At 48.0% G+C, this 13238-nt stretch overlaps 1 protein-coding gene across 1 annotated transcript; it reads left to right on the top strand.

Annotated features, from left to right (window-relative positions):
- Positions 1–2912: 2912 nt before the first annotated feature.
- LOC122922877 (gastrula zinc finger protein XlCGF17.1-like) lies at positions 2913–9078 on the top strand. Its single transcript, XM_044273629.1, has 2 exons — positions 2913–2962; positions 6723–9078. Exons 1-2 carry the CDS (start codon positions 2929–2931, stop codon positions 7799–7801), a joined length of 1113 nt encoding a protein of 370 aa, XP_044129564.1. The 5' UTR covers positions 2913–2928; the 3' UTR covers positions 7802–9078.
- The last annotated feature ends 4160 nt before the right edge of the window (positions 9079–13238 follow it).

The following is a 13238-nucleotide window of genomic DNA, read 5'->3' as shown; positions in this document are numbered from 1 at the left end:
GGACCACTCCTCATGCCACCGCACTCTAGCAGACAGCAGGACAAGTACTTCTGCATGGGTCACATATACCCCCACATACCTCACTGACCCCCACATTGCCAGAGCCACTCGTCATGTCACCCCATTCCCCCAGATCTGCACCCTCATGTCCCCAGAATACACCACATGCCCCCTCCTCACAGATTTACACCCCATAAACCCCCCTCCCACAGATTTGCACCCTCATGTCCCCAGAATACACCACGTGCCCCCTCACATATTTACACCCCATAAAGCCCCCCCAGATCTGCACCCTCATGGCCCCCTCATCACAGATTTAACAGATTTACACCCCATAAAGCCCCCCCCCCCCGATCTGCACCCTCATAATACACCTGGATCTGTACTACAAACCCCCTTAATTGCACCAGATTTCACTCCATTAACCCCACTGCCCCTGAGTGCTCCACCTGCCCCTCATATATGACCTCCATGCTGCTCCAGTGCACAGTACGGGTCCCTCAGCACTTCCCACATTTAGTCATGTGACCAGTGACGTCACAGACCTCCTTCTAACAACTCCACTCTAGCATCTCATGGCAGAGCAGGAGATACTGGGCAGGTCCTGGTCGGAAGTCACTGCTGAGCCCCGCCCCCTGCACTGATCACATGACGGTGACGTCACCCCAGGTCCTTCACCACCTCTGTTCCTCTCCACTGCTGAACCCCTCCCACAGCATTGATCACATGACAGTGACATCACCCCAGGTCCTTCACCACCAGGGGCGCAGCTAAAGGCTCATGGGCTCCGGTGCAAGAGTTCAGCTTGGGCCCCCTTCTCTCAGTGCTTTGTGGCCAGGGGCAGGGAAGTACATAGCGTTTCTGCTGCCAGAGGCAAAAATGGCACACTAACCCCCCCCCCCCATAACACATTTTTTACCTTATTATTATTATTATTAATTATTAAAGCGCCATTCGTTCCATAGCGCTGTACATATGATAAGCGGTGCACATACATAATACAGACAATTGCACTAAGCATGAACAAGGGGAGAGGGCCCTGCCCGTGAGGCTTACAATCTACATGGTATGGGAGAAGGACACAGTAGGTGCGGGTGTGGGAGACGCTAAACGTCCGGTCTGTGAGGAGTGATGTGATCCAGGAGAGGGCCAGGTCAGTGATGCCAAGAGATGAGAGAGTTTGCAACAGAAGGGAAAGGTCAACAGTGTCGAAGGCAGAGGACAGGTCAAGGAGGAGGAGGACAGAGTATTGTTTCACAGTCTGCTCCACTGCATTCACTGCAGCAGAGCTGTGTTTGCCAGGAGCGAGTCCCTCCAGACCTTCGGTTCACTTCAGAGCCGACTCAGGAAGTGAACCGAAGATCCGAACTTCTCATCTCTAATAGCTACGCCCCTGTTCCCCATCTCTTCTCCTCCCCACTGCTGAGCTCCGCCCCCTGCACTGGTCACATGACGGTGACGCCACCCCAGGTCCTTCACCACCTCCTCTCCCCACTGCTGAGCCCCGCCCCCTGCACTGATCAGATGACGGTGATGTCACCCCAGGTCCTTCAGCTCTGGCAGTGCAGCAGATACTGGGCAGGTCCTTCAGCTCTGGCAGTGCAGCAGATACTGGGCAGGTCCTGGTCGGTAGTCAGGGCTCTTGTTCTCTCTGGTATCAGCCATTCCTCCAGCCTGCAGGTAAGATGAGCTGTGAGGAGACAGTGTGGTGGAGAGCTCAGACATGTCACCTCTGGAGATTCTCCTCCATTACACACAAGGAATCCTTCTCCGCCCCTCAGCTTAGTATGATGGGGGAGGAGTAGTGGGGATAGTGGGAGTTGTCATCATTCGCTGGCCCCTGACTGTCCTGGTGAAGGGCCCCTGCCTCCAGGAGGAGAATGAATGGAGTGGGGCCCGGCCTGAGCTCAGCTCTCTCCAGTCTCTTCTGAGCACAGCCCAGAGGTGGGACCTGCATCTATCAGACATTTATCTCCTGTGGAGCCACCAGAGATCTCCATGTTGGGGCCCCTGGAATCCATGTGGTGGGGGCTCTGAGAAGCGGGGCCCCTCCAGGCTCAGGAAGTGCGGTTCTGGAGGTGACATCTGATCTTGTCCCCTGGATGATTTCCTCTCCTCTTCTCATAAAGGCGCCTGCAGTACTAGAAGCCTCCAGCTCCTCCAGTTCTCTCCTCTTCTCCTGAATGACCACCAAGGATGGACAGGAAGGAGATCAGCAGAAGAATATTAGACCTCACCTTGGAGATCATCTCCCTGCTGAGCGGAGAGGTAAACTTTTCTAGATTTCTCTCCTCTGTATTGTATTCTGTAACAAGTCAGACATCGGGAAGGAGAATCCATCATAGGAAGTGATAGGAAGAGTCCAGGGTCCTGGAGAACGGCCTCCAGACCTTCCAAGTGATGGAGAACCTGAAGATCAGCCCCCAATATGGTGAGTGATGTGTCATGTAACCAATAGTCATGTTGTAGGAGCCACGAGTAGGTAAGTAGGCACGTTGTACCAGGAGGAGAGGGCCGGAGGAGAGCACATGGCCCCTGAAGGGTTTATTCCCTAAGTGTCTCTCTCCATCCACAGGAGTACACAATAGTGAAGAAGACATCGAGGGACTGTGTGACTCCCATCATCCATCTCCAGGAGTCAGGAGGGCGGAGCAGGACCCCTCACCCCATCACAGAGCCCCCCACTCACCCCCTGATACATGAGCAGAAGATCCTAGAACTCACCCACAAGATGATGGAGCTGCTGACTGGAGAGGTGACACTGCTGGGAATGCTGGGAAATTATCCAGTAACAGCACTGGAGGGGTCTGGGTGATGACGGTGTCATTGTGTTGTCAGGTTCCTATAAGGTGTCAGGACGTCACTGTCTATTTCTCCATGGAGGAGTGGGAGTATATAGAAGGACACAAGGATCTGTACAAGGAGGCCATGATGGAGGAGCACCAGCCTCTTATATCACAAGGTGAGACACGTCATGTGCAGTGTGTACACGTGTGTGCAGTGACATGTAATGGAGGAGCACCAGCCTCTTATATCACAAGGTAAGACCCGTCATGTGCAGTGTATACACGTGTGTGCAGTGACATGATGGAGGAGCACCAGCCTCTTATATCACAAGGTAAGAGCCGTCATGTGCAGTGTATACACGTGTGTGCAGTGACATGTAATGGAGGAGCACCAGCCTCTTATATCACAAGGTAAGAGCCGCCATGTGCAGTGTATACACGAGTGTGCAGTGACATGTAATGGAGGAGCACCAGCCTCTTATATCACAAGGTAAGAGCCGTCATGTGCAGTGTATACACGTGTGTGCAATGACATGTAATGGAGGAGCACCAGCCTCTTATATCACAGGGTAAGAGCCGTCATGTGCAGTGTATACACGTGTGTGCAATGACATGTAATGGAAGAGCACCAGCCTCTTATATCACAAGGTAAGAGCCGTCATGTGCAGTGTATACACGTGTGTGCAGTGACATGTAATGGAGGAGCACCAGCCTCTTATATCACAAGGTAAGACCCGTCATGTGCAGTGTATACACGTGTGTGCAGTGACATGTAATGGAGGAGCACCAGCCTCTTATATCACAAGGTAAGAGCCGTCATGTGCAGTGTATACACGTGTGTGCAGTGACATGTAATGGAGGAGCTCCAGTCTCTTATATCACAGGGTAAGAGCCGTCATGTGCAGTGTATACACGTGTGTGCAGTGACATGTAATGGAGGAGCACCAGCCTCTTATATCACAGGGTAAGAGCCGTCATGTGCAGTGTATACACGTGTGTGCAGTGACATGTAATGGAGGAGCACCAGCCTCTTATATCACAAGGTAAGAGCCGTCATGTGCAGTGTATACACGTGTGTGCAGTGACATGTAATGGAGGAGCACCAGCCTCTTATATCACAAGGTAAGACCCGTCATGTGCAGTGTGTGCAGTGACATGTAATGGAGGAGCACCAGCCTCTGTATGTGCTATGGCAGGTGGTACTTTTCTGTTTTTGATGCCTTTTTATGGATGCACCGTGTGTTCTGCACACACAGAGTTATGATCAGACATGTTACACGTATGTAAAGGTACGGTCAGACGTAGCACATGGATACAGTGCGGTATAAAGTACAGTTCTGTTCTGTGCACTGTGTTGTGGCTACAATGCAGATGTTCCTGTGTCTGAGGCCTAACAATATAAGGCAGCGCCTCCGTGTAGCTTTAGGACGGGCTCATACTCGCCCAGAGTCCTGAATTTGCAGGGACTGACCTACCGATTCCTTCTGTCTCAGGCCCAAACTGATTGGAGCTTATGTAAGCCCCGCCCAAAAGTGGGCGTCACACTTGGGTTGGGGACATTTTCGAGGCGGGGCTTGCATGCCCCAAATTTACTAACTACGACTATGGTAAGTATTGGAGGCCCCCAGAATCACTTCCACTGGCGGACCCTCGGCACTGGACACGATGAATTCAGCATGCCCACTCCTCGCCGCCACTAGCGGTGTCTGACAGCAGCTCGTGGCCCCCCCATCCAGAGGACATAGGAGCTGACGCCGCAGTATTTGTATGAGAGAAGAACTTCCAGGAGAAGAAGGGATAATCTGACCGATATTGAAGGTGTACGGCCGTTTTAGGCCTGATTTACAGACGTGTATTCTCCTCCGTGTGCGATCCGTGTGTGCAGTGTTCTGTGCGCCGACCATCACCGGACCGGGGGCCGAGATACTCAGGACATGTCTCCTGCCTCCACACACTGCACTGCCAGGAGCTTAGATACACACGGAGCTCAGAGTCTCCTGCCTCCACACACTGCACTGCCAGGAGCTTAGATACACACGGAGCTCAGTGTCTCATGCCTCCATACACTGCACTGCCAGGAGCTTAGATACACACGGAGCAAAGAGCCTCCTGCCTCCACACACTGCACTGCCAGGAGCTTAGATACACACGGAGCTCAGAGCCTCCTGCCTCCACACACTGCACTGCCAGGAGCTTAGATACACACGGAGCTCAGAGTCTCATGCCTCCACACACTGCACTGCCAGGAGCTTAGATACACACGGAGCTCAGAGTCTCATGCCTCCACACACTGCACTGCCAGGAGCTTAGATACACACGGAGCTCAGTGTTTTTCCCATCAGTGCAGCTTTATGAGGGTCTCAGTTTTGTGGAATAAGTTATACTTTGTCTCGGCCTCATTATAGGAGACATGGGACTCACTGATTAACCTTTATTCCTTTATTTTTAAGGCATCATGAAGAAAACCAGCAATACGAGCCTTCTCCTGAATGAGCCACCAAGGATGGACAGAATGGAGATCAGCAGAAGAATATTAGACCTCACCTTGGAGATCATCTCCCTGCTGAGCGGAGAGGTAAACTTTTCTAGATTTCTCTCCTCTTTATTGTATTCTGTAACAAGTCAGACATCGGGAAGGAGAATCCATCATAGGAAGTGATAGGAAGAGTCCAGGGTCCTGGAGAACGGCCTCCAGACCTTCCAAGTGATGGAGAACCTGAAGATCAGCCCCCAATATGGTGAGTGATGTGTCATGTGACCAGTGACCAATAGTCATGTTGTAGGAGCCATGAGAAGGTAAGTAGGCACGTTGTACCAGGAGGAGAGGCCGGAGGAGAGCACATGGCCCCTGAAGGGTTTATTCCCTAAGTGTCTCTCTCCATCCACAGGAGTACACAATAGTGAAGAAGACATCGGGGGACTGTGTGACTCCCATAATCCATCTCCAGGAGTCAGGAGGGCGGAGCAGGACCCCTCCCCCCATCACAGAGCCTCCTCCCCTGATACATGAGCAGAAGATCCTAGAACTCACCCACAAGATGATGGAGCTGCTGACTGGAGAGGTGACACTGTGGGAATGTTGGGAAATTCTCCAGTAACAGCACTGGAGGGGTCTGGGTGATGACGGTGTCATTGTGTTGTCAGGTTCCTGTAAGGTGTCAGGATGTCACTGTCTATTTCTCCATGGAGGAGTGGGAGTATATAGAAGGACACAAGGATCTGTACAAGGAGGCCATGATGGAGGAGCACCAGCCTCTTATATCACAGGGTAAGAGCTGTCATGTGCAGTGTATACTCGTGTGTGCAGTGACATGTAATGGAGGAGCACCAGCCTCTTATATCACAAGGTAAGAGCCGTCATGTGCAGTGTATACACGTGTGTGCAGTGACATGATGGAGGAGCACCAGCCTCTTATATCACAAGGTAAGAGCCGTCATGTGCAGTGTATACACATGTGTGCAGTGACATGTAATGGAGGAGCACCAGCCTCTTATATCACAAGGTAAGACCCGTCATGTGCAGTGTATACTCGTGTGTGCAGTGACATGTAATGGAGGAGCACCAGCCTCTTATATCACAAGGTAAGAGCAATCATGTGCAGTGTATACACGTGTGTGCAGTGACATGATGGAGGAGCACCAGCCTCTTATATCACAAGGTAAGAGCCGTCATGTGCAGTGTGTGCAGTGACATGTAATGGAGGAGCACCAGCCTCCTATATCACAAGGTAAGAGCCGTCATGTGCAGTGTATACACGTGTGTGCAGTGACATGTAATGGAGGAGCACCAGCCTCTTATATCACAAGGTAAGAGCCGTCATGTGCAGTGTATACACGTGTGTGCAGTGACATGTAATGGAGGAGCTCCAGCCTCTTATATCACAAGGTAAGAGCCGTCATGTGTAGCGTATACAAAATTTTATTTTGTATCTTTAGCAGAAAATTCCCTTAAGAATTCTGAAGGAAACTTCATGTTATCACTAAATTATAAAGCAGAAGATGAAGACATCATGCAGTGCTCTTCAGGAGAAAACCTTAATGTACATCCAGGACTTCACAGTACAGATCTATCATATAATCCCCCTGTTCATGAGGAATCTTCATCTAACCAATCACAGTTTGCTACCACAAGTGCCATTCTGAAAGGGGGTGAAAGGTTTCAAGAGATCTCAAATAGATCAAGTCTTTCTACAGACAGAAGAATTCGCACACGGGAGAAGCCGTTTTCATGTCCACAATGTGGGAAATATTTTGAATATATATCAGCACTTGTTCGACATGAGAGATGTCACAAAGTAAAAAAGCCAAATTCATGTGTAGAATGTGGGAAATGTTTTTCATGTAAATCACATCTTGTTAGACATGAAAAAAGTCACACAGGAGAGAAGCCGTATTCATGTTCAGAATGTGGGAAATTTTTTCAAGATAAATTCTATCTTGTCAGACATGAGAGAATTCACACAGGAGAGAAGCCGTATTCATGTTCAGAATGTGGGAAATGTTTTAATGCTAAATCAAGTCTTGTTACACATCAGAGAATGCACACAGGGGAGAAGCCATACTTCTGTTCAGAATGTGGGAAATATTTTACAGATAATTCATATCTTGTTAAACATAAAAGAAGTCACACAGGAGAGAAACCTTTTTCATGTTCAGAATGTGGGAAATGTTTTACACTTAGACAAACTCTTGTTAAACATGCGCTATGTCACACAGGAGAGAAGCCGTATTCATGTTCAGAATGTGGGAAATGTTTTACACAAAAACCAAGTCTTGCTGCACATCAGAGAAGTCACAGAGGAGAGAAACCTTTTTCATGTTCAGAATGTGGGAAACATTTTACACATAGACAAAATCTTGTTAAACATGCGCTACGTCACGCAGTAAAGAAGCCGTATTCATGTTCAGAATGTGAGCAATGTTTTACGCAAAAATCAGATCGTGATAGTCATGAGAGAAATCACAGGATACGATCACAATTCCAGAATTTAGACTTTGATTTTGATTCCAATTAAAGAATGACGTTATTCGATAACAAATAAATTAACACAAATAAATGCCCACAGTAACGCCATGTTGCCCATTATGTGAAGAGGTACTTGATGAGGCACTTACTATTAATGTGAGGCACAAGGAAGTACAAATTAATAAAACCAAGTGCCTCACACTAATAGAGTAACACAATCAAATACCTTCTCACATAATGGGCAACAGGATTAATATGTGGAGGCACATGATGGAATTAATGTGATGCACATGGACGCCCAAATTGATAAAACCATGTGCCTCACATGGTAAGACCATCAAGTGCGTCCTCATGTAATGGACAACACGAGATTAAAATGGTTATGCAGCAATATATATTGATGACCTATCCTCAATGAGCCCAATCCATACACTGTGGGTGCTGGATATATAATACAGTCGGAACCTTGCTACAATGACGGGGAATGGCAATCGCACCGAACCCTGTCACTTAACCACTCAGGTGCCGCCTTCAACAGCGATTGCTGCCTATCTGAGGTAAGGCAGAGGGATGCAGCTCTCTCTGCCTTCCGATTGGAGACCCTGCTTCTAAAGCTTCCCAGGCTTGCCATGGTAAGCTCCCTCTAGGCCAGTGATGGCTAACCTGTGGCACTCCAACTGTGGTGAAACTATGCTACCCTGCATGCTTCATTCATTTCTATGGAGTTCTGAGAACAGCCAAGCAAGTGTGCATCTTGGGAGTCATAGTTTTACCACAGCTGTAGTGCTGGAGGTTAGCCATCACAGCTCCAGGCTGTTGGATTTTATCTGTTCGGTATGACCAGAGCTACTTGCCCTGAGACACCAGATTGTGCAGTAGGGGAAGCCTCCAAAGCCCTCGACTCATCTGAATGAATTGGGAAGACCATGACCTCCTTTGTGTGAGGGATGAGAATCCATTTTGTATGAGTATTTCTTCCATATTGTGTATATGTGAAAAATGTATGAGCCAGCTGGAAGGATGTAGGGAGTCTCTGTGTATATAGATTTCCTAGCTGCAAGGCCAAGATAGCAGCTCCCTCGCTTCCTTATCGGAGTTTTGGGATGTACTGCTGAAGAATGTCAACTTTGAGATAAGATCCTGCAGAAACTTTTTAATTATTAGAATTCTTTTATTATAGTGTAGAAGTATTGCCTTTTATGAATAACGAATCAAATTATTACTTTCGATTTCCACACCCTTGGCGGTGTGCCAGATTTGTCTATGATTATCTGTAGTGTTATAAAGATGTATATGGTGTGTGGAATTAAAGGAGAGTGAATCTGATTCAGCAATGTGTCCGTCCGTGTCGGCTCTCTGAGTGCTCATAAGGATATTTCAATTGGGACCCAACAATTATAGAGAAGGGAGTTTGTCCCGACAAAACCTGGCACCCAACAAGGGGCTCGACAAAAGGACACTTAATTGATCTGACAACTTGGATAATCCAGACCGAGACGGACAGATATAAAAGACAGCGCTACAAGGTAAGAGACTTTATCTTACATTGTATCTGGGCCTCCTTTCCCGGTTGTCTGGTTTGAGGGATTGTTGAAGGAACGTACGTATAAAGTCCTTTTACAGTTGAGTCCATATTAATAAAGAACCTTAAAAGTTGAAAATACCTATGATTCTTGGCTTTAGCTTCTGATCATGAGTAATTTGGGGATGTTTTTGGTCTGGCTTTAGGAGTCACTGTATACGTTTTGTTTGTTCTTTACTGTGTTTGAAAATTGCAGAACATTATAGAAAGTGAAATCTCAGTAACAGAGTATATTAGGTGATATAGTGAGGAAACTGAGGCTCAGTAACGGAGTAAACTAGGTGATATAGTGAGGAAGCTCTGAGGAAACTGAGTGGAAACAAACATCAGAATTTTGCTGCTTTCTATAGTTGTTCTGGTACAGTTGAAGAGCAATGAGGAATCATTTTAGTATACCCAAATGTTATAAAGCAGCCAAAACATTAGTGAAGGAAAGCGGAGGTAAGGAGGGTCTGAAGAATGTGGACAGAGTGTTAGAGAAGCCAGGGGTGAAGTATGGGAATCTTAACCTAGAAGGCTGGGAAAGATTCAGTAGGACACATTGTAGTTGGATAAAGGATCATGGATGTGAAGAAGTGGTTGATATATGGGTAAAAGTAGCTTGTGAGGTTGAAACTGAGGAATGGAGAGGAGAAGTTGTGAAATGTAGATAATTATATACTTAGCAATAAAAATGGAAGAAAACTGGAGATACGCCACCTCCATACCCCCGGGCCAGTGCCCCTACTAGAGAGTCCAGGAGTGGACCAGAGGGATGGATGTGTAACCTCTGTGGAAATCAGAACGCAGACTAGACTGACATTTGTAAGGTTTGTGGGGCATGTCAATCCCAGAAACCAGCAGGCATTTATCCTGTATTGACTAAGACAAGAATCCTACCTGCACAGACACCCAAAACAGATACCATGGACCCATCCGCCCCTCTGGCTCCTGAAGCCCTAGGACCATCAGGACAGTATGGTTATGTTACTGTGACAGAATATTACTCTTGGAGCAATAAAGACCGATTAGAACTGTTTACTAAACTCTCAGACCCCTTAATGAGACCAATGTCCACTGCCATGTGGTTACAACAAATTCAGGCGACATACAGAGCCAGCTGGGCTGACCTGAAGGACTTGATAATGCTGAAACTAGAGGAATCACAGTATCAGGTTGTGGGCCCTTTCCTTACTGAACATAGGAGTAGGGCTTTTGACAATCTGTCTCTAGAGGACTGGGAGAAAAGTCTACCATCAGGGGCAGAGTTTGTCCGAGTTTTCAAGGAATGGGCAAAGGGAAAAGAAGATGAGAGTTCCATGAGTCTAAAAGACGTCGTTCAGGGACCTCAAGAGGCAGCAGAGACATATGCAGCTGGACTGCGGACCATTTGGACTGACATGGGTTGGGATCAGACAGGACGGGACCACTGGGTGAGAAATTGTTGACAGCATTTATGGAAGGCTTGAGACCTGCTCTGCAAGCCAAGTTAAAAGCCTGTAAACCTGAATGACGAGTCGCTCCACTGCCACAAATGATTGCTGCAAAAGGTTTAGAACAGAACATGAAAAAGAATTCAGGGCTGCAGTCAAATATGTCAATCAGGGACCAGGACAGCAACAAACATCCCATAGAGATTTCAGATGTTTTAACTGTGGGAAACCTGGCCACAGAAAACTAGATTGCCGTGCTCCACGTCAGCAACAGGAAGCGCCCAAAGATACTGACAGTGGAGATCAACAGGAAGAAAAAGTTGAACGGCACTCCTCGGCGTGCGTAGGGAGGTTCTCTGTAGTATACAAAGTTGCTTGTAGTTGAAGGAAAGACCACAGCACTTTTTTTTTTGCTGTTATATCACAATGCTTATTTTTATTGCCTTATTGTATCCAAATTTTGGATGGCTACAATAAGGCAATAAAAATAAGTGGAGATCAACAGACCTCCACTGCCATTTTTACCCCCTGCTAGAAAAAAAGGCAACCTCGTGCCGGTACTGCTTGCAAAAACTGAAGGAAAGGGCCCTCAACTTCATGTACCCGTATCCATAGGCAACAGACAGGCAGTACCATTTCTGGTTGACACAGGGGCAGCCAATACAGTAGTAGACCAGAGTTTCTTGCGGCCTCATCAGTTAACCCCTTGTTATGTACCAGCTGTGGGATTTACAAGAGAAACAGTTAATCTGAGCCAGTTAAACTAAAGATAAAAGACAGTACGGTTGTTACCCAATTGTTAGTTAAAAAAATTAAAAATGCCACAACCTCTTTTAGGGACTAATGTTTTGAAAGCACTGGGAGCCCACATACACTTTTACCCCGATGACACTACTGGGCACCAGAGGAAGTATTATGTCCCTTAATAATGACACTGGCCCTGCCTGAGACTGAGCCATCAGAAATAACCCTTGTAGACCAGGCTGTTCTTGAGCTGGTACCGAGGGATTTATGGTCAAGATAAAAAAACAGACATAGGGAAACTCCCCGTGTCTTCGGTCACTGTGCTTCTTAAGCCAGGATGTCAGCCCCCTCGAGTGAAGCAGTACCACCTCAGTCATGCCCAGGAGATAGCAGTGGCCAGTCAAATTGATGCTTTTCTCCAGGCTGGTGTATTGATAAAAACAGTATCTCCTGCTATTATCCCGCTGTTCCCAATAAAGGTGAAACCAGTTAAGGGACAGACTGTCAGTTACAGGATGGTTCATCATCTTAGAGAAGTTAACAAGGTGACAGTTTTACAAACTCCAATAGTGCCAAACCTACATACCTTACTGTCACAAGTTCCATCCACTGCCACGTGTTTTACAGTGATAGACAGTCATGAAGTGGGGAGGGTGGGAACAGCATGAGAAGTTCACAGAGTGGCCCAATGACAGAGTCCGGAGGTTGCTGCAGCATCAGGAGGCCATATAGTGGCACAATGACAGAGTCTGGAGGTGGTGGCAGCATGAGGAGACCACAGAGTGGCACAATGACACTGTGGAGGTGGCGGCAGCATCAGGAGGCCACAGGGTGGCACAATCACAGAGTCTGGAGGTGGCAGCAGTATGAGGAAGCCACCGAGTGGCACAATGACATAGTGTGGAGATCGCAGCAGGAGCATCTGGAGACCACCTGGTGGCACAATGACAGAGTCTAGAGGTGGTGGCAGCAGCATCAGGAGAAGGTGACCGAGTGGCACAATGACAGAGCCTGGAGGTGGCGGCAGCAGCATTAGGAGAAGAACAGCGAGTGGCACAATGACAAAGTCTGGAGGTGGCAGCAGTATTAGAAGGCACCGCATGGCACAATAACATAGTGTGGAGATGGCAGCAGGAGTATCAGGAGACCACAGAGAAGCACAATGACAGTGTGGAGGTGGCAGCAGGAGCATCAGGAGATCAGAGTGGTAAGGTGACATAGTGTGGAGATGGCATCAGCAGACCACAGAGTGGCAAGGTGACATAGTGTGGAGATGGCAGCAGCGTGAGCCGACCACAGAGTGGGGAAGTGGGTGGCACAACCAGTACCCGCTGACGAATGTGGGTGAAAGACCACTTGGCCTTAATGTGTGGCATCAGGCGGGTGGCAGTATCAGAATAGTAGCTGAGGCAGTTAGCCAGAAGAAACCGGTCTATTTTTGTCAAGGTTTGAGTGAGGCAGCATGGTTGATCTAATCTGATGCATCAGGCATTGGTGGGTGGAAATCCTGACTGATCCGTGCCCGATTCATCTTGACAAAAGTCAGTCTCTCTAGATTTTGGGTGGAGCAGGTGAGTTCTTCTTGGGGTAAATATGGCCCCCGCCTCGCTGTACACCCGCTCTGATGCCACACTACTGGCCGGGCAGGACAGCTTTTTCAGGGCAAACTGTGCCAGTTGCGACCACAAATCCAGTTTGGCTGCCCAGTAGTCCAGCGGATCTTTAATGACGGCTGGCAGAGTGCACTC

Source organism: Bufo gargarizans, unplaced genomic scaffold, assembly GCF_014858855.1.
Source record: "Bufo gargarizans isolate SCDJY-AF-19 unplaced genomic scaffold, ASM1485885v1 original_scaffold_1010_pilon, whole genome shotgun sequence".
Lineage (NCBI taxonomy): Eukaryota > Metazoa > Chordata > Amphibia > Anura > Bufonidae > Bufo > Bufo gargarizans.
This window is presented reverse-complemented; position numbering and strand designations above follow the sequence as displayed.